Raw genomic sequence first — 25,609 nt, 5'->3', positions numbered from 1 at the left:
AAAACATAAATAATAATAAAAAATATTCACATTTAAATTCAAATAAAATATAAAAAAATTAAAATAAATAAGAATAAAAATTTAATTTTTGGCTTTTAATTCAAATAATTAAAAAAAAAGAAAGACGGGTGTTTTTAATTAATCTTTAAATATATATTTTAAAATTAATCCTCAAAAGTAGTAATTTTATCATTCTAAATTCAAATATAAATTTTTTATATTTAAAATAATCAAACAACTTTAATATTAAAAGAACATTTTTGTATTTTAAAAATTAACTAATATTATAGGTTACTTTTTTAAAATTAAATCATATTTTTACTTCAAATTAAATAATTTTAATTTTAAATTATATTTTAAGCTTTTAAAATTAATTATAAAAAATATATTCTTATTTTATTAGTTTTTTATTTTTTATTTTTGTTTTTATTATAATAGTTCGATATCATTTCAAAATAATATAGCCCAAAATAAAAATAATAAAACAAAAAATTTTTAATCCAAACAAATTTAATTAAAAAGTTAAGAAATTATTTTTTTTTATTTCTACAGTTTTTAATTTTAACTCACTATAATTTTAAATAAAAAGATTAATTATAACTTAAAATGAATTTGAGACAAAAATAGACGTAAAATAAATTTGAATGACCTATTATTAAAATACTATTGAATTTAGTCTAAAATAAAACAAAAATCAATAAAAAATATTTTTCTCTTTTCGCATTTAAGAACATCTAATAAATATGCAAACTTTACTCTTTCTTTTACTCATGGAGTTTTAAAACTCTATTCATCTAGGGAGTACCTAATCCTGTCCCAACAATCAAGTATATTTTAAAAGAAAAATGAAAAAAAAAACTAACTAGCAAGAAAGTGTCCACCTGTTACAATACTCTCTTAATGTTTGGAGTTTTGAAACTCCTTTACACTACCAATATTGTAACGTGACACAGGATTCGGTGGTTGGAATCTTTGGATCACTTAGTGGTCCAAATAGAAAACATGTTTTTAGAGTTTTTTTATCAATTGCTACGTAGTTCTTGAACTAATTTTAATTACAAATCAACCCCATATATTTTATTTAATTATAAAAATAATTTTTTATTTTATAAATTATTATTTTATCAATTATCAATTATATTTATTAACAATCAAATACAAAAATAACAACCAATTATATCCTCCATTCATCCTAATAATTCCAATTGATTAAAAAATTAACTTTGATCTCGTTACGATTCGTCCATGGCTTCCAAATCGTGTTTCCTTAAAATTCAATCGATTGGTTTTTAAAAACAATCGATTGAATGATAACTCAATCGATTGGTTTACACTATATCACAAAACAATCGATTGAAAGTTGTAAGGTAGAATGGTAAAAAGCTTATACCAATCGATTGTTTATACTTTCCAATCGAATGAATGCCTCAAAACAATCGATTGTTGTTGTTACTCAATCGATTGAATTCACGAAAACAACATGGATTTGTCAAATACAATCGATTGGAAAGTGATGACATTGAAGTTTTAGCCAAATTCAATCGATTGGTAATGTAATCCAATCGATTGGAAGGTGATGAAGTTGAATGTTTTGCCAATTTCAATCGATTGGTAATGGTACATAAAATTTATAAAACGTTCAATGATATTTTCTTTTAAATTAATTTATAAAATTTTTTAGATTTGTGTCTTATGAAAAGTAAAAAAAAAAAAATTATAGTAGAGTAAAACTTAGCTGAAACCAAATAACATAGTGTAACACACATCTTTGATCAATATTAAAAAAAAAATAGCCTAATTATATACATAAAATCCTAAAAAATACAGTTCTATCTTTTTTAATTAAGTTAGCTTTAAAATACCAATAATGCTTTTTCATGTGTTGATTTTAATTTAAAATCCTAGAAAAAAATTGATTTAAAATATTATAATATTTTTATATTGGCACAACACTTTATTTTTGTATGATAAATATAAATACATTTTTATATAAAGTATTTAAAGTATATAAAAATGTACTCTTATTATAAAAAAAATATTTAAAAAGTCATTAAATTTTTATATGTTATTAAAATTTAATAAATACAAGTACATTTTTATATGTTATTTTTAATTCAATGTACTAATAGGAGTTAAAATTAATTTATATTTAATAATTTTATACTAAAATTAATTTACTATAATTTTGTTTTATACTTCTTTTAGTATATTTTTTTTTATATTATATAGTATTTTTTCTAGTATCTTATTGTACAATGTGTAATTCGAATTACCATTTGATTCGAAATGTGAGTAATTCGAATCAATTTGATTCGAACTTCCTCCTACTCACGTGTTCCTACTAATTCGAATTGATACAATTCGAATTATGCTTTTATAATTCGTTCTAAGTTGATTCGAATTACTTGTATGCCATGGTTGGGAATAATTGGAGCCGTATTGATTCGAATTATTAAGGAATGTAATTCGAATAAAGTTGTTTCGAATTACATTAAAGTGTACTGTGAATTCTTGTATCAAATTCTTGTTTGGCTTATATGCGTAATAAACTTCTCTCCTTGGCTTAAATACGTTTTTTACCCTCAGTTTTATATTAACTCTAAATATATTAAAAGAATTTACTCAATATATTATAACATTTAACTAATTGCAAACACTTATCCCAAAACATATTTACAAAAATTAGAGCACTGGTTACTAATATTTTAACGAAACTAAATTTGTGCATAACACAAATAAATAAATTAAGCATACTTACTACTTGATACGCTGCTACCTTATCAATATCATATACTTTTTGTATTTTTTACTCTGCCTTACTTGAATAAAAGCAAAAGGTACTATTGATCGGCAAAATTAATTTTATAAATTACTAATCTATAAATTAATTTTATGTACCATTACCAATCGATTGAAATTGTCAAAACATTCAACTTAATTTAATACCAACAAATTATATTAATAGAGCTTTTATAACATGTATTCTAACATGTATAGAGTATATTTTTGTGTGTTGGCACGGTATTCTAATATGTATTCTATTAATAGAGCTTTTATTATATATTGATAACATCTTTAAATAATTAATACCAACAAATTATATTTTTTAAAAAGGTTAATATTTAAAAAATTAACACTAACTTAAAATTATACTTTTAAATAAAAATTATAAAATAATCATAAAATATTAATCTTCCATCTTTATTTATTAAGCAACGTTTTTTTAATTAATGTTTTATTAGTGTTAATTTTTTTACTGAAATAAAATAAAAAATTATTATTTTCCATAACAATTTTTTTATTTTTATCTTTTAAGATTTATTTTGTTTTAGAATTTTATAAATTCATTACAGTACGATTTAAATTGTACTGGTATATTTTTATTTTTATTTAATTTAATTTTATTCACATAATTTAAAATTTTAAATTATAAAATTTTTAAATTAAAGTTTAAATAAATATAATTAATTAATAACTTAATTTAATTTAATAAAAATAAACGTATTCGTATTATTATATTTATATGATTAATTATATTTATTCGATTTAAAAAAAATAACTATTTAAAATTGTTAATTATAAATTAAAAAATTATTATACTCATATTATTTTTAATACCATTATATTTACAATACTCCTTTATAGTTTGGTTAATCAACAGTGTATAAAGTTTTTAATTATTTAATGAACCAATACTTCATATATTTTTATTTTTAAATTAGTTTTTTGTAGCTGAAATTTCTATTATTTTCTTTATATTTGTTTTACCTCTTCTGCTTTAAATTAAAAAATATTTTATATTTATTTTACCTCATAGCTCTCTTTCCCAAATCTCACTTCTAACCAAATCCATCATCGTCGCCGGTGTCTCGTTCAACGTTACATCTCCTTCATCATTTCTATTGTCGCGTTCGGAGCCACTTCGCCTCACTGGCTTAGTTAAATTTAATTTTAGATTTTTATAGTTAAAACTAAATTTAAAAATAATTTTAAAAAAGTAATCACAAATTAAAAAGTAGAATAGTGTTACATTATCATCATATTTGTAACTAGAGTTGATGTTTAATTTATGAAGTTAGGGTGTAAATATGTTTTTGTGACTAAACCCGGACCGATCATATCATTTTGCATTGATTTGAATATCGAATTAGAATTAGATTTCTAAAAAAATAAGAAAAAAAATTTGCAACAAAAAAAAATAAGAATAAAAAAAATGTAAATGATGGTTAAAATTTGATTAAGGTTAAGTAAAAATTATATAAATTGTATATTTTTATTTTTTTAATATATAAGATAATTAGCTCAAATCGAGTCCTAAACTCTAAAAAGATTATTATGTGAAATTTAAAATTTTTTATTTTTTCAATAAAATTAGTGGTGATTCCTAGATCTTTTTAAAAAAATATTTTTATCTCAAACTTGTATCTTCTCCTCTTTAAAAAATATTAGAGAGTTAAATCTATTTAATTAAATTATGTTATAAATTATTTAAATTATATTTATTTTTTCTTTAAATTTCAATAATAATTTTAAGAATAGTTTTTATTTTTGTGAATAATATTTTCTTTATAATACTTAAATAAATAATTTTTTTATTATATATTTATATTTATTTTTATGAATTGGTATTTAAATAAGAAGATACAGAATATAAAAAAAATCATAATATAAATGTGTTTTAGTATGTATAGTATAATAAAAATAAATTTTGAGTATAATGGAATGAATTAAGTATAAATCAGTAAAATTAAGTTACAAAATGCTTAATATAATTAATTTTTAAAATTAGAAAAAAGAACAATAATTAAATTCATTCTCTTTATACGAAGTATTTATTTTATGTTATATAGTATATATATAAATTTAAATTTTTAAAATTAAAGTTAAATTCATAAATATTTATAAGTAATTAATGGCATAGAATTTTTTTCCCTTTTAATATGCTTCCACAAAATAAATGATATTTTGGTCTTTTTATTTTAATACATTTAAATAATATTAATACTAAAAGAATATTTTTGTCTTTTTAATTAAATAAAATTAAAATTAAAATTAAATAATTTTAATATTAAAGGGTATTTTTTAGTCTTTTAGAATTAATACTAAAAATATGTTTTGATTTTTTAATTTTTTAAACTTTTTATTTTTTCTAATTATAATGTTATAATAATTTTTTTAAATGTTATAATAATTTAATATGTGTAATATTAATCAAAAAGTGTAATAAGCCCAAACTGGCCTTTTAAGTTTAACGGATCCAATGTAGAATTTTAATCCTAGCCCAAACAAATTTTAAATAAAAAATATAAAACAATCATAGATGCTAACTTTTTTTTTTAACTTTTAACAGGAGTTTTAGTACTCTAAAACTTTAGGGAGTATGCAATCGCATTCCGTGTAAGAGTAACCCACAAAAAATATTTTTAAATTATTTAATTTCTACAAAAACAATTTCGATTTATGATAATGAGAGAAGTATCTTCAACATTTAAAAATGTATTAAAAATATTAAAATATGAAGAAAATTTATTTTTGTTAACAAAAATGCCCAAAGTAGCAAATGACAATACTTATGCGTCATTTTTTTCGAAAAATTGCAAAGTAATTCCGTTGTAAAAAAGGTTTTTATTCATATTTAAATATTTTTAGTGCGTTTTAAATATTTTAAAGATGTTTTACAAATTATTTTTGGCACAAGTAATATGCTCATGGAAGTTAATATGCCTTTAATTTACCGTGGCATATTCATGAACAAAACAAATGGTTACATTTAGTTTGCATTTTTATTTTTTATTTTTATTTTTAGTATTTTTTATTTATTTAAATTTTGCAAATAAAAAATAAAAATAATAAAATAATAAAATTTTATTTTTATTTTTTTATAAAAATTAAAAAATAAAACATACTAAAAATAAAATATAAAAACACAAAGCAAACGCACCTAAATGTTTTCTTTAATTTCGACAAGCTAAGGCTGTTCTTTCAAAACGATCATTTTCTTTTTAAGTTTTTAAAATCGTAAAACATTTTTTTAGTGTTATATTTTTCATTTCATATTTTTATTTAATTAATATATATTATGTTAAATGGCATGATGTCAGTTCAGATAGGCTTTATGATAGTATTGATTGATAAGGAAATTTGTTTAAACAGCTTATTAAAAATTTTTATGTTACTCGCAAACTTAATTTGGGGAATTTTTGGCACATTTTTTAATGATTTGTAAGTTAAAAATTGTTATTTTATAATAAGTTTTTTTTATATATTTTTAAGAAACACGCACTTTTAATATTCTAAATGTAGATATTTAAAAATAAAAAACTAAAGTTTTTCAAATATATATTATTTATTTAAAATATGTACGTCTAAATTACTTAAAATGAAAAATATAAAAAGTTTTATTTGACATCACGTGTTAATTAAAAAAAAATAAACATTATAAACTAAAGTGGAATGATTTAACCGAGAAAAGGTAAATTATTAATGTTTACGACAAAATGAAGAAATAAATCCAAATGAAAAAATCTAGATACAGAACCCGAATTAATTAATATTTAAATAAATTCAAATATATATTGATTTATTAATTTCAATTATAGAATTAGTTTTGAATTAACCTAATAACAAAATTATACTATAAATAAAAGTATGATATAATAAGGGCAAGTTACTTAAATAAATAGAATAGAGAAACTGGTTCTTGTTACCTGTATTTGCAAAAAGCCATTTCTATGTAATCCGTGGCAACCCACCACGGTTTCAAAACGTGCATAAACCGTGGCAGGTCCTAGCGGATTATGGCCAAAAGATATAGAGGGTAAACCGTGGTAGGTCACCACGGTTTACTAAGGAGAGATGCGTGCATAAACCGTGGAGAGTCACCACGGTTTATGAAGAAACTTGTTTGCACATAAAACCTTGTGGTTCACCACGGTTTATGTGTGGTAAATAATGGCCAGAAAACCTTGTTAATTTTATGTCCAAGAGACACAACTTATTTTTTATTTTTTTTATTATTCTTGTTAATTTTTTATAATTATATTTTTTATTATTATATTTTTCATCTCAAATTTTTTTAATGAAAAAAATGAGAATAAATTAGATTTTCATAATTTGTTCTAGTTTATCACCAAGCAGAATTACAAAAACACAAAATTTTGTGTCTCTATCCATCAGTGTCTTGTCCTGTCCTATTTTCAGTGTCTTATCTTATTTTGTTGTTGAAAACAAAGGCAGCCTAATAAATACACACTATATAGTACATTTTATAAAGAAAAAAAAATCATCTATTTCTATTGAATATTTATAATAAAATTTTTTAGTTCTCTTTATGTATTATTGACTAATATATACTATAAAATTTTTACATGTATTATCAATTAGTTTTTCATTATGTTTATCCCTATTTTTCATTTTACACTATATTTAAATATTTATTATACTATAAAAAATATTAATGAACATAATAAAATAATTACTTATTAATATTTTTTAGAGTACTCATTAATATTCTTATAATATAATAAATATTTTTTATTTTAAATTTAACAAATACTAATGTATCAATATACACTTATATGTGAATTTATTAAATCTATATAAAATATTTAATCAATAAGCATGTTAATGAATATTAATATACCAATATTAACAAGTAATTATTTTATTGTACTCATTAATATGTTATAGTGTAATAAATCTTTATTTTATAAATGAAAAAATAAAGATGAATATAATAAGAGAGGTCACCTTAAGCTTAAACGAACTTTTGAGTAGTTTTTATAAGTTCGCCTAAGATTTTGAAAACTTCATAAAAACTCAAAATAAAAAATAAAAACACAGATTCCAAACATTAATGTTAGTGTAATTTATTTTTAAAAATATTTTTTTATTTTATAATAGAAAAAAATCCAAAAATTTTATGGTGTTTATTATTGGAGTCTAATTTTTTTCTAATTTATTTTACATAACAAATTTTAAATATTTTAAATTTATTAAATTTCATTATTTTAAATTAAATATTAATTTTTTATTTTTTAGTAAATAGACATCAATTTTTTAAGCACTATAAAAATCATTTTCTTAGTATTTTCTGATTTTTTTTATTGTACTCTTTCTATTATAAAAAGCTGTTGTTGATAAGACATAATTTAAGATTCTGCTAATAAATTTATTGTACTAATAAATTCATTTTCTATTGGACATAAAATTAACAAGATTTTCTGGCCATTATTTACCACACATAAACCGTGGTGACCCACAAGGTTTTATGTGCAAACAAGTTTCTTCATAAACCGTGGTGACTCTCCACGGTTTATGCACGCCATCTCTCCTTAGTAAATCGTGGTGACCTACCACGGTTTACACTCTATATCTTTTGGCCATAATCCGCTAGGACCTGCCACAGTTTATGCACGTTTTGAAACCGTGGTGGGTTGCCACGGATTACATAGAAATGACTTTTTGCACATACAGATAACAAGAATCAGTTTTGCACATTTAAGTAAACGTTTTCTCTATTCTATTTATTTAAGTAAATTGCCCATATAATAATGCGAAATATTCATAATGTAATAGAAAATTTATTTTTTTTGTTCTAATCTTAAGAATTTTTCTTTAATTATCTCTGATTTTTTATCTAATTTTCTATTTTTTTTATACAAATTCGTATCATATAAAATGTGTGCTTTAATTTCTTAAAAAGGTTTTCTCATTAATAAATTTAATTTTTAAATAAAATAATATTTTAAATAAGTCTCCAATAATTTTTTTGTCAACACATGCGTTTCTTGTTAAAATATTAGAATATTAAATAAAATAGTTTATTAAAAAGCTTTTTTAAGATTTAGACTCTAAAATTAACCTAAAATATTGAACAACTATTTAAGTTATTATTCTAAATTCTAAAATATTGGCTAAAAATATAAAATAATCAATTATATTAAATATATATAAAGAATAATCAACAAAAATTATTATTAATAAAAAATATATATTAAAAATAAATTAAATAATATATGTAAATATATAATAACTAATTTTAAGATACAAATAATATGTTTTATAACAAGGAAATAGAAATTAAAACTGCTGGTGGACATAAAAAGCTAAGAAGCATAAACGGACGGGAAAAAGTAGTAGTAACAGAGAGCCAAAGGGAACGGCGAGAGAGAAAATTGCAGTTTCATTCTGAATTGCAAAATTGTAAAATCCCCTGCCTTCTCTTCTGTGCCGCCGTAGCACGTAGCTAACGACGGCACGCAACGCTTCTCTGCCAATAACTCATGCTTGCTTAGCCCTTTCTCTTCTCCCACCATGACTACCGTCACCTCCGTGGAGCTCAATTATCTCGTCTTTCGCTACCTTCAAGAATCAGGTACCTTTCTTCTATCTCCTACCTCCTACCTCTTTTCTTCTCTCTTTGTACCATGAAGTCCTCCTCCTTTTTTGCCCCTTTTTGTTCCATGAGGTGCCAGGGTTTTAGAGCATTAGACGAATTTCAATTGTTTACGGTTTGAGCTTACTCAAGCGCTTACAATTGCTGTTACCACTAGATTAGGGTTTAGCTACTGCACTGAAACCAAACCTTATATGGGGGGAATTTGGAGCTCCAATTATTATTGTTATATTTTAATATGTGCTTTTCTGTAAAACTTAGAAAGAGGAACCGAAATTGGTTAGATCTGTTGATGAAGTTGAATTTGGTTTTTGAGACTTAATCTTGTAGTTCTGAAAGCACAGTTCAATTTATATTTTTGAACCATGACATCCTCTAGATTCTGATAGAGGTTTTATGAGGCTTATTCTATAATAATGTTACTATTATTTATGATTATTGTTGTTGTCACTGAGCAAGCAAAGGTTTTTCATCAATATTTTCTGAGATGTCCATACCATGAACCTTGTGTGTTGCAACGGCAGGTTTTACGCACTCAGCTTTTGCATTTGGTTATGAGGCTAGTATTAACAAAAACCCCATTGATGGAAGTTTAGTACCACCCGGTGCTCTTGTTACATTTGTTCAGAAGGGGCTACAGTACTTGGAGATGGAAGTCAACATTAGTAATGTGAGTTTTTTCTTGGTTTGGTATTGTAGTTTTCACTATCAGAATTGTTGTCATCTGTTTGAGTGGATTTCTTTTATATTTTTAAGTTTTCTTTCATGTTACTCACAATTAGTCCGCCAGTGTGATGCAGATGTGGATGAAGATTTTTCACTCTTACAACCTATGGATCTCATCACAAAAGATGTGCACGAACTAAGGAAAATGATAAGTGAAAGAAGGAGGAAACAACAGAAGGATAGAAATAAGGAGTCCGAAAAGGAACATGAAGGTGAGCGTAGGCGGGTAAGAGAAAAGGAAAGACGTGAAAGGGAGAAAGAATGCGAAAAGGATAGGGAGAAAGAAAGGCGTGAAAGGGAGAAAGAAAGCGAAAAGGATAGGGAGAGGGAAAGGCGTGAAAGGGAGAAAGAAAGCGAGAAGGATAGGGAGAGGGAAAGGCGTGAAAAGGAGAAAGAATTCGAAAAGGATAGAGAGAGGGAAAAGCGTGAAAAGGAGAAAGAATGGGAAAAGGATAAAGAAAAGGTAGAAACTCATAAAGACCGAGAATGGCCGCATGAAAATCACATTGGTAGAGAAATGGGTGCAGATCAAGTAGATAAGGTTACTATAAAACAAGAAGAGATTAGAGTATTTGGAGGTAATCGTTTGCCCAGCAGAATTGATTTACATTGTCTTAGATAAAAAATAAAAAAATTGTTCTCTGTTGCATGTTCAGCATTTCTTGTGAAGTAGGTGTGTTATTTTTATGCATACATCTCATAACCTTATGTTGGGTAAGGAAGAACGGATGAACATATTTTCTTGTAATATTGTCATTTGATCGCTGGTAACTGCAGAATGCTGGTGTAATAACTGATGAGATTATAAATTTCAGTATAGTTTCACTAAACGCTTGTAGTTTGCTGCTTCTTATTCAATTTCAAATTTCAATAAATTATTGCTAGCCGAAGATGCCCAAGGTTAGGAATCTTCTCTTTCAGATCATGCCTTTTTGGCTTATGTCTTTAGTTCAACATCCTGATTATCTTTGGCATAATATTTTACATTTTATTTCCTTTGGGGATTTATAAATGAAGTATCTTATATTTAGCTGCAACTGTTTGCCACACTAGATTTCCCCTGGTCCCAAACTTGTCCTTTCAAAGTGAGCAGAGAATGCAAATTGCAAACTAGTTTTCCCTTTCAATTATTATTCTTCCTTTATAGGAGTATTGGAGTAATGAAGTTTTCATTCACTGTAGCAGGACCAGAACCAATGGATATTACTACAACATCAACATCTCCACCAGGTGAATTTTCTAGAACAGAAGTGACAATTTTGGAAGGGCATACTTCAGAGGTGAAGAATTTCATAAATGCTTTGTTTGTTTGAAAGCTTGGTTTCATTACCTGTTTCTTCTGTTAGACTGACTGTTAATGGATTTGTTTACGATCAATTTAGGTGTGTGCTTGTGCATGGAGTCCTGCAGGATCTCTTTTAGCCTCGGGGTAAATGTCTTCTCCATGAGTGACTAATTTTCTTTCTGCATAAAATATGATCATGATTATGCACTATGTATTATGGTTGATGTAAAAAATATTGCTCATTCTGCCTTTCCATTTCAAGACTCACAATTCCTTAATTCACTTCACTATTGACATTTTCAACTTCTAGTTCCGGGGATGCAACGGCTCGTATTTGGACACTGCCAGAGGGGAAATCCAAATCTACTTCACAGAATGGCCCATTGAATGCGTTGGTGTTGAGGCATGTGACGGGTAAAACAAATGAAAGGAATAAAGATGTCACAACACTTGATTGGAATGTGAGTTTGATTACGTATTTTGATTATCTGATTTGAATCCAGGATGGGTACTGGGTAGTAGGCATTAGTAGCTACTTCAACCTCCCCTCTAGTTCCCTGCTTTTTTCCACATGCTATTTTATCATTTTCAAACCCACGGCAACCTCTTTTCAACAGGGAAAGTTTATGAGGAAAATTGTGTCTTTCAATGTGGGTTTAATATATTTCTCAGAGGTTTGTGTAGGTTTTGAAAAACATAAGGGAGCTATGTGAAAAATTAAGAAATATATGGAGCTTTATAATTTTCTTGCCAATTTTTTTCTTCCTGAGTTTAGTGTACATAATAGTTCAGGCATGATGGTCCCCTGTGGCCTGCGGCACTTATTTTCATATGCTCAAGTATAATTCATGCAACTGAGATGTAAATTCACAAGTATTCTTTGCAGCATTTTTTTTGTTTGGATGAGTATTCTTTGCAGTATTTAATCATAACTTTATGTAAATCCTATCAAGATCTTGATCTATCTTGTTTGACATGCAGTCAGATGGGACACTACTTGCTACTGGTTCATATGATGGGCAAGCAAGAATTTGGACTACTAATGGTGGGATGTCTTCCATACGAATACACTGCAATACTTCCTTTGAGATTCATATGATTAGATGGGGAGACGTCAAAGGCTTGATTTGTGTTTGAATTCGCTCTTTTGAGTATTGACTAATACTATTTTGATTGTGCCAATGTCTTTGACCAGGTGAATTGCGGAGTACATTAAGCAAACACAAGGGACCCATATTTTCTTTGAAATGGAATAAGAAAGGTGATTATATTCTTACTGGAAGTTGTGATAAGACTGCCATTGTATGGGATGTGAAAGCAGCGGAATGGAAACAACAATTTGACTTTCATTCAGGTATAAATATTGAATATGACTTGTTTAACAAAGCAGAATTGTCTAAATAGGGAGTTGAGGTAACCTTGACCATGTTTATATTTTTAATTTTGGGATTGATATGTTGTTTAGGCCCAACACTTGATGTTGACTGGCGCAACAATGTGTCATTTGCGACGAGCTCTACTGACACCATGATATATGTTTGCAAGATTGGTGAAAATCGCCCTGTAAAAAGTTTTGCTGGCCATCAGGTTTGTATTGTGACCAAACTTCAAAAGAGTTTTAGTATACACCGATAGTTACAATCCGATGATTATACTATCCTCGAGGGAGTAGGATTCATCATGTACTTTATTGATAATCTATTTAAACCAGCTAGCAGGGTTAACTATATAGATTGGTTGGGTCACTTTCTGTTGGTGTTTTACGTGGTGACCACTGACCAAATGACCTTTCTGCAAATTTAGGGTGAAGTTAATTGTGTCAAATGGGATCCAACCGGATCGTTGCTGGCCTCATGTTCTGATGATATCACTGCAAAGGTAATATTTAACTGTTCTAATTGTTTGTTGCATAATGACATTTTCCACTGGTAGGATTTTGGAATAAAATGTTTACCTTATAGTACACTTATGAGACAAGTATGTCATTTTGCTGGAACGTCTGGAAACTAATGTGTTTGTACTCTTTGATGTTTCTTGTTTTTGTAGATATGGAGTACGAAACACGATAAGTATCTTCATGATTTTCGAGAACATACCAAGGTAATGATTTGTTTTTATTATATCTCAATTTAAGATTTTATGTTAAGCTTCCAACAACAACAACAACAAAGCCTTGTCCCACTAAGTGGGGTCGGCTACATGAATCAAACGACGCCATTGTGCTCTGTCATGTATCATGTCTACAGAGAGACCGTTTACATGTAGATCTCGTTTGACCACCTCATGGATGGTCTTCTTAGGTCTTCCTCTGCCTTTCGCCCTTTGTCCATCTTCCATCTCATCCACCCTCCTGACTGGATGTTCTATCGGTCTTCTTCTCACATGTCCAAACCACCTGAGACGCGATTCAACCATCTTTTCCACAATGGGTGCTACTCCAACTCTCTCCCTTATATCTTCATTCCTTATTTTATCCAATCGCGTGTGACCACTCATCCATCTCAACATCTTCATCTCTGCCACACTCAGCTTATGTTCGTGCTCTCCTTTAGCCGCCCAACACTCCGTACCATACAGCATAGCCGGTCTTATAGCGGTGCGATAGAATTTACCTTTAAGTTTTAAAGGCACTTTTTGTCGCATATAAAACCAGATGCACTCCGCCATTTTGACCAACCTGCTTGGATCCTATGATTTACATCATGTTCAATCTCTCCATTATCCTGTATGATGCACCCAAGATACTTAAAACTTTTAACTTTTCGTAAGGTGTTCTCTCCAATTTTCACCTCTATATTGGAGTTTTCCCTTCTCAGACTGAACTTACATTCCATATATTCCGTCTTACTACGGCTTATGCATAGACCATACACTTCTAGAGCTTCTCTCCATAACTCCAACTTCTTATTTAGGTCTTCCCTTGACTCTCCCATAAGGACGATATCATCGGCAAAAAGCATGCACCATGGCACAGGCTCTTGGATGTGCTCTGTGAGTACTTCCAAGACTAATGTGAAAAGGTATGGACTTAAGGATGATCCCTGGTGTAATCCTATACCAATAGGGAATTCCTCTGTCACATTTGACTTAAATGCTGTGCAGATTATTGAGAGAACTAGATAATTGTTTTGCAGGAGATATATACTATCAGATGGAGCCCCACTGGTACCGGTACAAATAACCCTAATAAAAAGTTGTTGTTGGCGAGGTATGTGTTCTTGCTAAAATTAAGTTTTTTTGCTCTTGATTTATTTGCAAGCCTTTCTTATTGATTTCCTGGAATTAGAATTTGTTTACTGTGTGTTTCCTTAGTCTTAGTTAGTGACCTCTGCGTGTGTTTGTTTGAAGTTGTGGTTGCTCCGAATGCCTTGTACCTGTACATTGCTAAGTGCTAACTGTGAATGATGTGCTACTGCTACATTTTTGCATGCTACTGATTCAAATTGATTTAATTCCTTTCATATGGCACTCTACTGTTAGTGAATGTTTTATCTTTCTAGAGTTAAAATGCATTTCACTTAAGCTGGGTTCATTTTAAAACTATGTAGTCATCCTTTTTGTGCAGTGCGTCATTTGACACAACTGTAAAGCTATGGGATGTAGAACTTGGGAAACTTGTCTATAGCTTGAATGGACACAGGTAAAAGCCTTTTTCATTGCTTAATATATTTGGGTTATGTCAAGCCCGTTTCAAACATTGGTTTTAATTTTATAATATACACTTGGGATTTTTTCCCCCCTTAGAAAATTCTTCGGTCCTAGGAAAGGAGGTAGGTAGGTTGCTTCTACAAAAGTTCTAACCCATGATTTCAACTTGTTTCTATGGGTCTACAGGGATCGTGTATATTCCGTTGCATTCAGTCCCAATGGCGAGTATCTGGCCAGCGGCTCTCCCGACAAGTCTATGCACATATGGTCTTTGAAGGACGGCAAGATCGTTAAGACATACAATGGGAATGGAGGTATTTTTGAGGTGTGTTGGAATAAGGAGGGTGACAAGATCGCTGCATGTTTTGCAAGTAATACTGTCTGTGTGTTGGATTTCAGAATGTAAGAATCTCAGCAACACAAGTTGGCTTTGGCTAATTGATCAAATTCTTTGTTTTCCCCATCTTTAGATGGGGACTTGGAAGTGTAATTTGAAAGGGCTTGGTTTCCCGTGTTAACCATAGTTTAGTAATAACTCATGTGCTGGGATCCTGTTGTAATTTGATGCCAAGTCTTTGTTAGATTAAGAAGTAACTCGTAGTCGTAGGGGTACATTCTTGAATACTTTGTATAGGTTTCGTAGACAACCTCCTCTGTATAATCATGGCACTCGCCTGTATATTTGTTGAAAATATAATGCTACCAGCATCCCCCTACATTCCCCCCTCTGCGTAAACACTGCTATTTTATATCCCATTTATTGGTCCTTGCTATTTATCTGTTTGAAAGTACTATTGGTTTGTGACCAGAAGAAAAGAGAAAAACTTGAATCATTTATTGTTTTTTCCGTTTAAAATTTTTAATCATCTCCCGTTGATTGCTTTTTCTCCCTCGGTTTAAATATTAACCATTTAACTAGGTATCCTTTAAAAATGGTACAATATTCTGTCTTTTATTACAATAATTTAAAAAAAATTAAAATAAATACATCTAAAAATTATAAATTGATTTACTGTCTTTTTAAAATTAAATACACATTCAAAATATAAACTAGATAAAACTGATTTAAATTTAATATATTTAATTATTAATATATTATAATTTAAATACATATCTAAATAAAAGTATTCAAAATTCAAAATTTTGATTTTAAAATTATAAAATAAATTTTAAACCATCTAATTATTAACTAAACTTGTACAAAACACTTAAAGAAGTCATCCTCGACACACATGAAAAACCTCAGAGGCACACATCGAGAAGTTATTCTCCGCTGTGGAGAAGAAAATAATAACTAACTATAAAGTGTATAGGAAGTTAGAGAAATTTTAATTTTTAAAATTTAAATTAATTTTAATTATAAATGTGTATCCTACAAAATAGGAATATGTTTTAATTAAAAGATAATTAAATTTCCAAATATTAATGTTGACAAAAGCTTACTTATCCTGTTAAGTGTTATCCATTCATTCATTAGTTATGAGAATTATGATGTATTAATAATTAATTAATTAATAATTAATTAATATGATATAAAAATGATGTATTAATAATTAATTAATTAATAATTAATTAATATGATATAAAAGAAACACAAGTTTCACAAAACGAAGGAGACAACTTGGGTAGATGAAAAAAATGTTGTTCTCTTCAAGAATAATTATTGATCTTGGTGTGGGCTAGTATGTTATGTAGTCCATTCAAATATGGGCTAGAACTGACCCAAGTCTGTAAACCAGAGTAGGGTTTAGCTCCTTCGTCATTCAGTGCCAAAACCCCTATCTAGGTACCTAGTTGGACTTCCTTTCCAGATAGCAAAGCCATGGCATGGCGCTGCGGATCGCTGTCGAGGTCGTTGATCTCCGCCACCAGAACCATACCAAGCCGTTCTTCTGTCCCTCGCATCCATCGCCCTTCTTCTTCTCCTTCTCTTCGCCGCCCCCTCTTCACCCTCCCTAGGTATGCTATCATTTCCTATTTCTTTTTCTTTCTTTTCATATTTTTTTTTTGTCAATTATTTTATTTTTCTTAATTCTTTTCAAATATTGATTTTGAAGGAATGTGGGAGCACTTGGATGTACGCAGTCTCTTATGCCGCTGCACAGCGTCAACGCCGCCGCTCGCTTCACTTCCCACATCTCCGTCGAATCGCGCGCTTGCTGTGAATTGTCTCAGGGTACTTATTACTCACTTCACTCTTATATCGCCATATATCTCGTGATTCAGCTCTTGCAGAAAGTGTTCATGTTTTTTTGCTCATGCGTTTTGCACTAGGTACTTGAATGGACCATATAGATTCCGCACCAATTGTGCATCACATGAATTTCTCCAAGTGTAGGTGGTGATGGCTGATGCTGTGTGAAGCAGGAATCTTCTTTTTCATTTATTCATTTCTCTTTGGGAAAACTGTTTGTGACTTGTGACCTTGATGGATTCTTCGTTAGGCTGTGTTATAGTAACTAGTAACCCTGGGTTACATTTTAAGAAAATCATTTTTATCCACAATAAAGAAGGTTATCTATTCTAAAATCTACCATATACTTCTTTGTTTTTTTGCTACGTATTAGATTTTTCATTAGATGATATTTTCGTGGTCCAGAACTCAAAACATATTGAAATTAAGTGGATTTGTAGTTAGTTGCTAGCTTGGATGGTACATTGTTTGAGCAAAATAATTCAAGTAAGCTAATCTTCTAGTATATCTTGTCCTTATTTCTGTAACAAATTCTAGTTATGGTCTTGCTTGAATATGCTAGGAAGTGATTTCCATTTATAATGTTTAATGCACATTGGTTTCTGTTGATTTTGAGTAGTTTCACACTTATTTAAATGATTTGGTGATTAAGGAACTTATGATCTTACCTTCTGTCGAAGTTGATAATGGTTCTTCATTGCTGCTTTCTAGTGTAGCACACTAGGCTTATTCTGACACTTAAACAAGAGTGCACTAGTTTCTCTTAGCAAAGGAGTAAATCAAAGGAAAGAACTCCTAAGAATATACCAAAATTACATACGTTCGCTTACTTTGAGATTCCTCACAATCGATACAGAACCAGTAGTTGATGCATACTTTGCTTGGTTCTTCAACTTAAAAGACTTTACGGCGATCCCTATTTAAGATTGGGATTCAATAGTATTAGCTAGAGTGTACAGGTTTTATCTGAAGTCTGATGTAAGAACTGGGTATTGTTGCAAGGCTTCAATTTAGGACTCCAATTGTTGTAATATATTTTGCATATCATAGATCATTTGTAAGTTGTGAACCTCAGTAATAATTTGGCGCCTTAATAACGCTTCGGTGTCACCAATTGCTCCATTAACCCGTTGCAGGGAACTGTAACTTCTTCTAGAAGCATTGTAGGAACTAATGTATTAATAGGCATTATTAATGTCTCTTAATTCATCGTTTTATTCATTAACTGAAAGGATTTGAGTTTAGATCTTATAAATTTCAAAATATTTTTTCATAAAAATATATAATGAGAAGTATTTTAAAAATAAAAATATTTATATTAAAAAATTTTAACTCTCATTATATTTAGAATAGGTAATCGAATACATTTTTATTACATATATTTACCCCGGCGGATACTGTAAGTTGAAACTATTTGGGTCTTTTAAACAATAAAAATAAAGGTTACGTGAAACCGTCAACCTTAATTATAAGATTTTTATTCTTTGTTTACCTAGTCTTTAGAAAGTTAAGAAGGTTTTGTCTTCTATGGTTTTGGCATTTTCACCTAAATAGGAATTTAAAGAAGTTTAGAAATTGTAATTTGACTTTATCTAAAGTTTGTAATGTACGATCACTTCCAGTCATTTTTTTTTCTAAAAAAAATATATAGTGTTTTAATAATATCTATTTAATTGCTGTTTACCATAACTAATGGGATGTTACTAATACAAGCAATAATTTTGGAGTCACAAAAATTTGTAAACACTCAGTTTTTTACAAAATGTATGGCTTATGCCTTATGAGCTTATGCCTTATGGTCTATCAAGATCCTTAAATTCTTTGCATCATTTGAAAAGATTGCCAGTTATGAATGCTTTGTTTACTGAAAATGTGCCCTCTATCTCACTAGCAATCACCCATGTGATGCTCAAGTGATAGTCAGACTTCAATGTTTGACAAAGAGTTCTAAAGGGTGGCTGCTGGCCTTACCAAAACAATTTCTTTAAGACTTTTCCTTTTTTTAATACTCACAATTAATATATTGTTTTATTCCAAATACATACATATGAATTGGAAAACCCGTACAGAAAGTATACACGACTCAAATTATTAGTGGGGTCTAACGTTACCCCCCCCCCCCCTTTTTTTTTAATGTTTTTCTTGGTTACCATTTATTTCTTCATATATGATTTCGTCATGATATCTATGAGGATTTGGATACTAAATTTTCATGTTTTTATGTCTATCACTGTAGATTTAGATAAGCTCTGTTCCTGGTTTTATTTGTTCCAACATTTCTAAAATTCGTATTGACAATTGACATACTAAAATTTCCAGAAAATAGCCTCGGGTTCAGGTACCTGATAAAGTGATAATGTCGCAATGAAAATACTAATAAAAAGTTTTTTTTATTTTTTTATTTTTTAATAAAGTAGGTTATATTTTATCAATTTTAAAAAACGAAATATAAAGATGTCCAAAAAGAATTTAGAAGAATCTAATGGTGTATGAACAAATTAAAAAGAATCTAAAACAAGAAAAAATAATAAGTTGAATTGAATGAAACTACGTTTTTTTTTAAGGACTCAGTGAGATAAGACAGGTGTTCTCTAATCTCTCGAAACAACTTGATAGAAAATGCAAGGATAGCAAACGACATCGAAATAGAGCCTTCAAAAATTAACTGATTGCGAGCCTTTCAAGAGTGCCAATAAATAATGGCGAGCAATTGAGGGTTCTGATCAGCATTCTTCAATACAGGTTAATCATCTCCATTGCTACAATCCACCATGATCAGAAGTCGATAAAAGTCTGAGAGAGAAGACAATCTCGAAGGTAACCTTGAGACCATACTTCTTTAATTGTAGAATAGTGGAGCAAACAATGAGTGTTAGAAAATTAAATCAAGAATATTCAAGAAAGTAGTACAACTACAATATACTAGAACATTGAAGAAGTTCAAAATCAAATTGAATTGGAATTGAATGGAAGTTGCACTTATCACCTCCATACTAGAAGAATCATGAAGTGTATTAGAAGATTCAAGATTGATGACTAAGCTTAATAAAGAATTTTCAAGATGTGCTAGAAATTACAAGAAGAAGTTATTTATTTGAATAGTCAAAGTAAGAAGCAAAGTTGGATAAGTATGTGTATTAAGAAGCTAGTAGAATTATAAACTTAGTAGGAAGCATTGCCTATATAAAGGCACATATGCCTTGTGTAGTGTATGTGTGTTCCATAAATGAAATTGAATATGTTTTGAAATATTAGAAATTCTCTCCTTAGTATTATGAGTGATAGTGAGTTTGAAAGATGAAAAATATGATAGCGTCATTTATATGAGTGAGTGATCCTAGGGCCAATATAGTGTGGGTATTATACTTACAATGAGTGATCATTTCTATTGCTTCTTGATAGCAGGAACATATTAGCGATGTACATAGAAAGCGGTAGTGAATTTAGGCAAGAACTGGAAAGTGGACATGAGGAGCTTTTCATATAAAGAGCTTAATTTTGTGAGGTATGTTCAACTTCCATTGGTAACCAATTATATAACCTGAAGCAATACCATAATGTTTAGATTTATTTAAATCTCATTGCAATTTGTCACTACTACATGAATTTTAATGGAGAGAATTTTGTCCCAACGTCTTGGAAAAATAATTTTCGAATAAGGCTCTAATTTCAATTCCTATTTTCGGTAATTAAATCTTTAATTCGTAGAACAAGATTGAAAATAAACTGTCTGTTTGACATTTCAGGAACCACTAAAGTATACGGAGGGGGTCCTCAAAGATTTAGATGTATTCTTCAGTATTCACAGCTCAGTTAATAAGGTAAGACTCCAATTTCTGCAGTTAAAAAATTACTATTTTTAAAGTACTTATCCCTTAAGATTTTGAATAATAGAGAAGTAGACTGTGTTATAAGTTTCCAAAATTCTGTCTAATATTACCAAATTATGAACTCTAAGGTCTTTAAATCAATGCCCCATTCTTTTTTTGGCCGAATCATAATATCTCAGGTAATCCAAGGCATACGCCTTTTAAAATCTTTTTGCCCCACTAGTACTGTGAGAATAAAGAGTGATTTTTTAAATTAAATCATCAAACACCTTAAAGCAAGACAATATATAGATAAGAATAGTTTCATCCACTGCTTTAAGCAATACGTGTCTTCCACTCGAAGATAGAACATTGTGTTTCCACCCTTTGATTCGCTTCCAAACCTTTTTTTTGATAATGTTAAAAGTAGTCTTTTTAGATCTATAGATTATAAAAGGTAAGTCAGGGTATCTATCTTGAATCCTAATATAATCAATATTCAAAGCATTAGCAAAATGTTTACAAATAGTATAATGAGTGTTGTGACTAAAGAATATAATAGACTTATTAAGATTAACCCCCTGACTATTGATGTTTTCATAAGAATTTCAACAAATTCAAAATATTTGAACATGTTCTAGGATTAGCCTTACAAAAATTGATAGAATCATAAGCAAATAGGATGTATTGATTTTGGGTCATCGTCTGTGAACTTGAAAATATTGAATTAGTCTGTTTTGTTCTATTTTTTATAGCAAGAAGAATAAACCTTCTACATAGAAAATGAAAAAAAGGAAGATAGAGGATCTCCTTAGCAGATACTTCTATTTGATTTGAAAAATTTATAGGATTGTCCTTCTACAATGACAGAATAAGAAACACTTGTTACTAATGTCCGAATTCACACAATCTACCGGTAGTCAAAACCAAACTTCTCCAATATAAACCAAAAAGAGTGGCATTTCACCCTATTATACGCCTTACTCGGGTCCAACTTTAGTGCTATTTCAGTTTTAAGTTCTCATTTTTTGTTCTTCAAATAATGCATGCACTCATGAGTAATTAAGATATTGTTAGAAATTAATCTATCTTTAATAAAAAGTACTCTAAGTAGAACTAATTAATTTATTCATTATACCTTAAAGTCTATGCACAGAAACTTTAGAAATAATATTGTAAAAGTCTGAGGACATATTTATTTGTCTTACTTTAGTCATATATTTAGCATAAGGAATTCGGAAATAAGGTAGATCTAATTTTTGAAGGTGGTTAAAACCCTTTAAAATTCTGCCCTCTTAAAAAAACTCTTAACTACTCGAAATACATCACCACTAATAATGTTCCAAAAGTTTTGAAAAAAATTTGTTGTCATGTTCTATCTCCTAAAATACTTTGAGGATAAACACTAAATATAGCTCGGTTTACGTCTTCTATAGTCACTGGTTTTTGAGACCTAGGATTTATGAAAACGATAACTTTAAGTTCAAAGTGAATAAACAAAGGTTTATGATTCTCATAGCAAGAAGAGAAGAAGATATCTTTAAAATATAATTCAGCTACAGAAGCAATTCCAACATTAGAAGTAACCACTTCACCATTATTACCATTTAGTTACCAAATTTTATTTTTTTGAATTTAATTTCTAAACTTTTGATGAAAGAAAGTCATATTTTAATCACTAAATTTGAGTCATTTGACCTTAAATTTATCTTTTCAATAAAATTTTTTATTTTGCAGTGTTGTCTCAATTTTTTTTTAATTTTAAAATGATTTCACCCATAAATTTTTGCTGAATAGAGTTTTTCTAATTCGAATTGCAGTGAATTAATTTCTACCTTTAAATTATATCTATTTTTTTATTGACACTTGACAATCTTATGGCAACATTTATTTATTTTTTGAGCTAGAATATATGGCTGAACTTTTAATCTATTCGTATCAAATCCTTCTAATAATCTACTGTATTATATTATTAGAACACTAATTTTTTTTTTAAATTTGAATCGTTATTTAGATCTTTCGATTCTCATCATGTTAGAGTCCATGAAAAGAAGAGTTGATAAATTATATTGACTAAATACCCAAACTGAAATTTTTTTATATATATGTCAATTATATGGTAGGCAGTGGCGGAGCTTAGTTCAGACAAGGGGTGGCCACGGCCCCCCAAACTTTTATTAAAAAAATTAGTAATATTTTTTCAAAAAATAAAAAATAGTTCAGTTGGCTTAAATATTTTATTATGACTTAAAATACTAAAGTTCAATTTTCATTTCTTGTTTTTATTGCACAATAGTTTTAGTTTTAAACATTCAAAACATATCGAATTTGGACTGAATTGAGTGTATTCGCATTTCGCAGCTTTCTATTCAATAAGCAACACTCCTTCTACCTTTGAGTTCAAATATAAAAAATTAGGTATTATTTATTTATGTAATTTAATATTATTTTATATTTTACTATTTATTTAATTTAATTTTTTTATATGATAAAAAATATTAGAATATTCAATAAGTATTGATATTATTGTATTTGTATAAATTGATAAAAAATTTAATAAATATTATAAATTTTAATATTTGTCCTTCTAATTTTTTTTATATATTTTATTGGATATATATTCAAATTTTTATATAAAATAATTATAAAAAATCAAAAAGTTGATGATGCAATTTTTTAAGAGGAAGGCTAATATTCAAGAAGGAAAACATATAACTTTTACAATATCAATCTGTAGATAGTTCTTCTACTTCAATGGATCACGAAAAAAGTAAGATACAACCTTCAAAAGTTTAAAGAATTACACCTGATGAGTTTGACCTTAATTCTTTGGAACGATACTCTGAAAAACGGCTTCAAATTTGGGAATATCACCCAAATTAGAGAGATGAGGTTAGATGAGCTTATCTTAAACGGATCTATATTAAAAGTATCTTGACAATTATCTTCTATCTGGCCCCCCCAAAATTTCGTTTCAAGCTCCGCCACTGATGGTAGGATCGTTCTTCATAAATTATACTATTTTGTTATGATTTACTAAGAATACTACTATAATGTATTTTAACACAACGTGACAAATAATGTATTTTACAAAAGCATGCATACGATACGATGAGAATCACAATTTACTCACAGTTTTAACATTGTCCTTTAACATATAAATCTGTAGCAATTTATATAAATTATAAAAGATCGAGAACACATATGTAATAAATTTCAAATTGAAACAATCTAGTTCATATAGATTTTATTTTATTTAGGATCGGTTTAGATTGATTTTTTTGACTGATTTTTTTTATTCAATTTTAAATATATTTACATAATTTTTTTTAAAAAAAATTATTATTACAAAAACAAATTATTTATTTTTTAAAAACTAATAATATTAGTAAAAACAAAATATATTTTTAATACTTGAAATCTCTTTTTAAAAAAATTTATTCAAATATAAAATAAATTTTGTTTATAAAAAATCTTTCTAAAAAAATAAAAAATACTTTTTTTAAAAGTCAATTCAAATTAGATAAAAAAAAATTTTTAAAAAAAAAGAAAAGAGAAAAATATGGCGTCATCTTAAAATCTCTGTTATAATTAATTTTTATGAATGAATTATGCACGTAATTTAAATGAAAGACACGTAACTATTTCTAGTATAATGTTAATATATATTTTAGTCTAAATTCTTCACAAACATTAGTTAATGCTTATAGTATATATATATTTTTTTTTTTTTTTTTTTTTTTTTTTTTTGGTTTCCCACGGTATCCCCCAACCCGGCAGGTCAAGGACTAATCCGTCGCGGTACTGAGCTCCATTTAAGGGTTTGCCGCTGGCCAATGGGTTGCTGCATGCACAAGGCGGGATTCGAACCCCCGACACTTGCTTAAGCGGACTAGTGAGCTAACCACTAGACCAACCCAACTTGGTTACTTATAGTATATATAGTTTGATGTTCACATACAATTATATTCGCTTATATTTCTTTTCGTTGTCTTTGGCAGAAGTGGACAGTTTACACGAAAGACAATTAAAGGGGACAAAAGTGGCGAATTTTAAATCTTAGGGGCCGACAAGAACTCATCCTAACCTATATTTGAATGGATGTAATTTGTATTTTAAGCCTTATGAGTTATGAAGTGACCTAACGATATTTTAAAGGAATAATAGACCTTAGCTGAATTTTATGAATTCACTTAAAAGCCTAATTTTCTTAATATTGTAATGCAAATATTTTAGGGGAAAAATCGTTGTGAGCTGGAACGCATGGATGCCCCGTTTTGGATTTTTCAAGATAACACAAAAATTGTTAAATCATGCGAGTCACTTAAGGTTTATTGTGTCCACTGATATAAAACTGCTTGATTATTTGACACAGTTTAATCTACACAGGTTGGGAGCCCTAAAATTTTCCAGAAGGGTAACAGCCACAAATTCAATAAGAAGAAAAAATATAACTAAAGAATAAAAAAAACTCCAAATAAAAAAGAAGTAAAGTGCGCAAAAATCAGAAAAAAAGAAAAGAAAAAGAATAATTCAGGAATAAATGATGA

The 25,609-nt window shown here is 28.3% G+C and overlaps 2 protein-coding genes and 1 long non-coding RNA gene across 5 annotated transcripts; all 3 read left to right on the top strand.

Annotated features, from left to right (window-relative positions):
• Positions 1 to 9,047: 9,047 nt before the first annotated feature.
• On the top strand, positions 9,048 to 15,772 carry LOC112800533 (WD40 repeat-containing protein HOS15). 3 transcript variants are annotated; one of them, XR_011861889.1, is made up of 15 exons: positions 9,048 to 9,376; positions 9,922 to 10,067; positions 10,188 to 10,701; positions 11,306 to 11,403; positions 11,506 to 11,552; positions 11,719 to 11,869; positions 12,390 to 12,453; positions 12,604 to 12,762; positions 12,874 to 12,995; positions 13,212 to 13,286; positions 13,455 to 13,508; positions 14,321 to 14,428; positions 14,543 to 14,616; positions 14,974 to 15,048; positions 15,243 to 15,772. XR_011861889.1 is itself a non-coding variant. In XM_025842860.3 (14 exons), the coding sequence occupies exons 1-14, from the start codon at positions 9,316 to 9,318 to the stop codon at positions 15,460 to 15,462; spliced, it is 1,857 nt and encodes a 618-aa protein (XP_025698645.1). In that variant the 5' UTR covers positions 9,048 to 9,315; the 3' UTR covers positions 15,463 to 15,772. The 3 variants fall into 3 exon arrangements, 2 of the variants coding, with proteins under 2 accessions (XP_025698645.1, XP_025698644.1); XM_025842860.3 differs by lacking the exon at positions 14,321 to 14,428 and having other exon boundaries at positions 11,309 to 11,403; XM_025842859.3 differs by lacking the exon at positions 14,321 to 14,428.
• Positions 15,773 to 16,668: 896 nt separating this feature from the next.
• LOC112800532 (protein NONRESPONDING TO OXYLIPINS 2, mitochondrial) lies at positions 16,669 to 17,585 on the top strand. Its single transcript, XM_025842858.3, has 3 exons — positions 16,669 to 17,015; positions 17,114 to 17,232; positions 17,331 to 17,585. The coding sequence occupies exons 1-3, from the start codon at positions 16,879 to 16,881 to the stop codon at positions 17,336 to 17,338; spliced, it is 264 nt and encodes an 87-aa protein (XP_025698643.1). The 5' UTR covers positions 16,669 to 16,878; the 3' UTR covers positions 17,339 to 17,585.
• A 2,876-nt stretch (positions 17,586 to 20,461) lies between these two features.
• On the top strand, positions 20,462 to 25,370 carry LOC112804100 (uncharacterized). The gene is made up of 3 exons (XR_003202730.2): positions 20,462 to 20,755; positions 20,997 to 21,071; positions 25,061 to 25,370. It is a non-coding gene; the product is annotated as an uncharacterized lncRNA (long non-coding RNA).
• Positions 25,371 to 25,609: the final 239 nt, after the last annotated feature.

The sequence above is a fragment of the Arachis hypogaea genome, chromosome 5, assembly GCF_003086295.3.
Source record: "Arachis hypogaea cultivar Tifrunner chromosome 5, arahy.Tifrunner.gnm2.J5K5, whole genome shotgun sequence".
In the NCBI taxonomy this organism is placed as follows: domain Eukaryota; kingdom Viridiplantae; phylum Streptophyta; class Magnoliopsida; order Fabales; family Fabaceae; genus Arachis; species Arachis hypogaea.
This window is presented reverse-complemented; position numbering and strand designations above follow the sequence as displayed.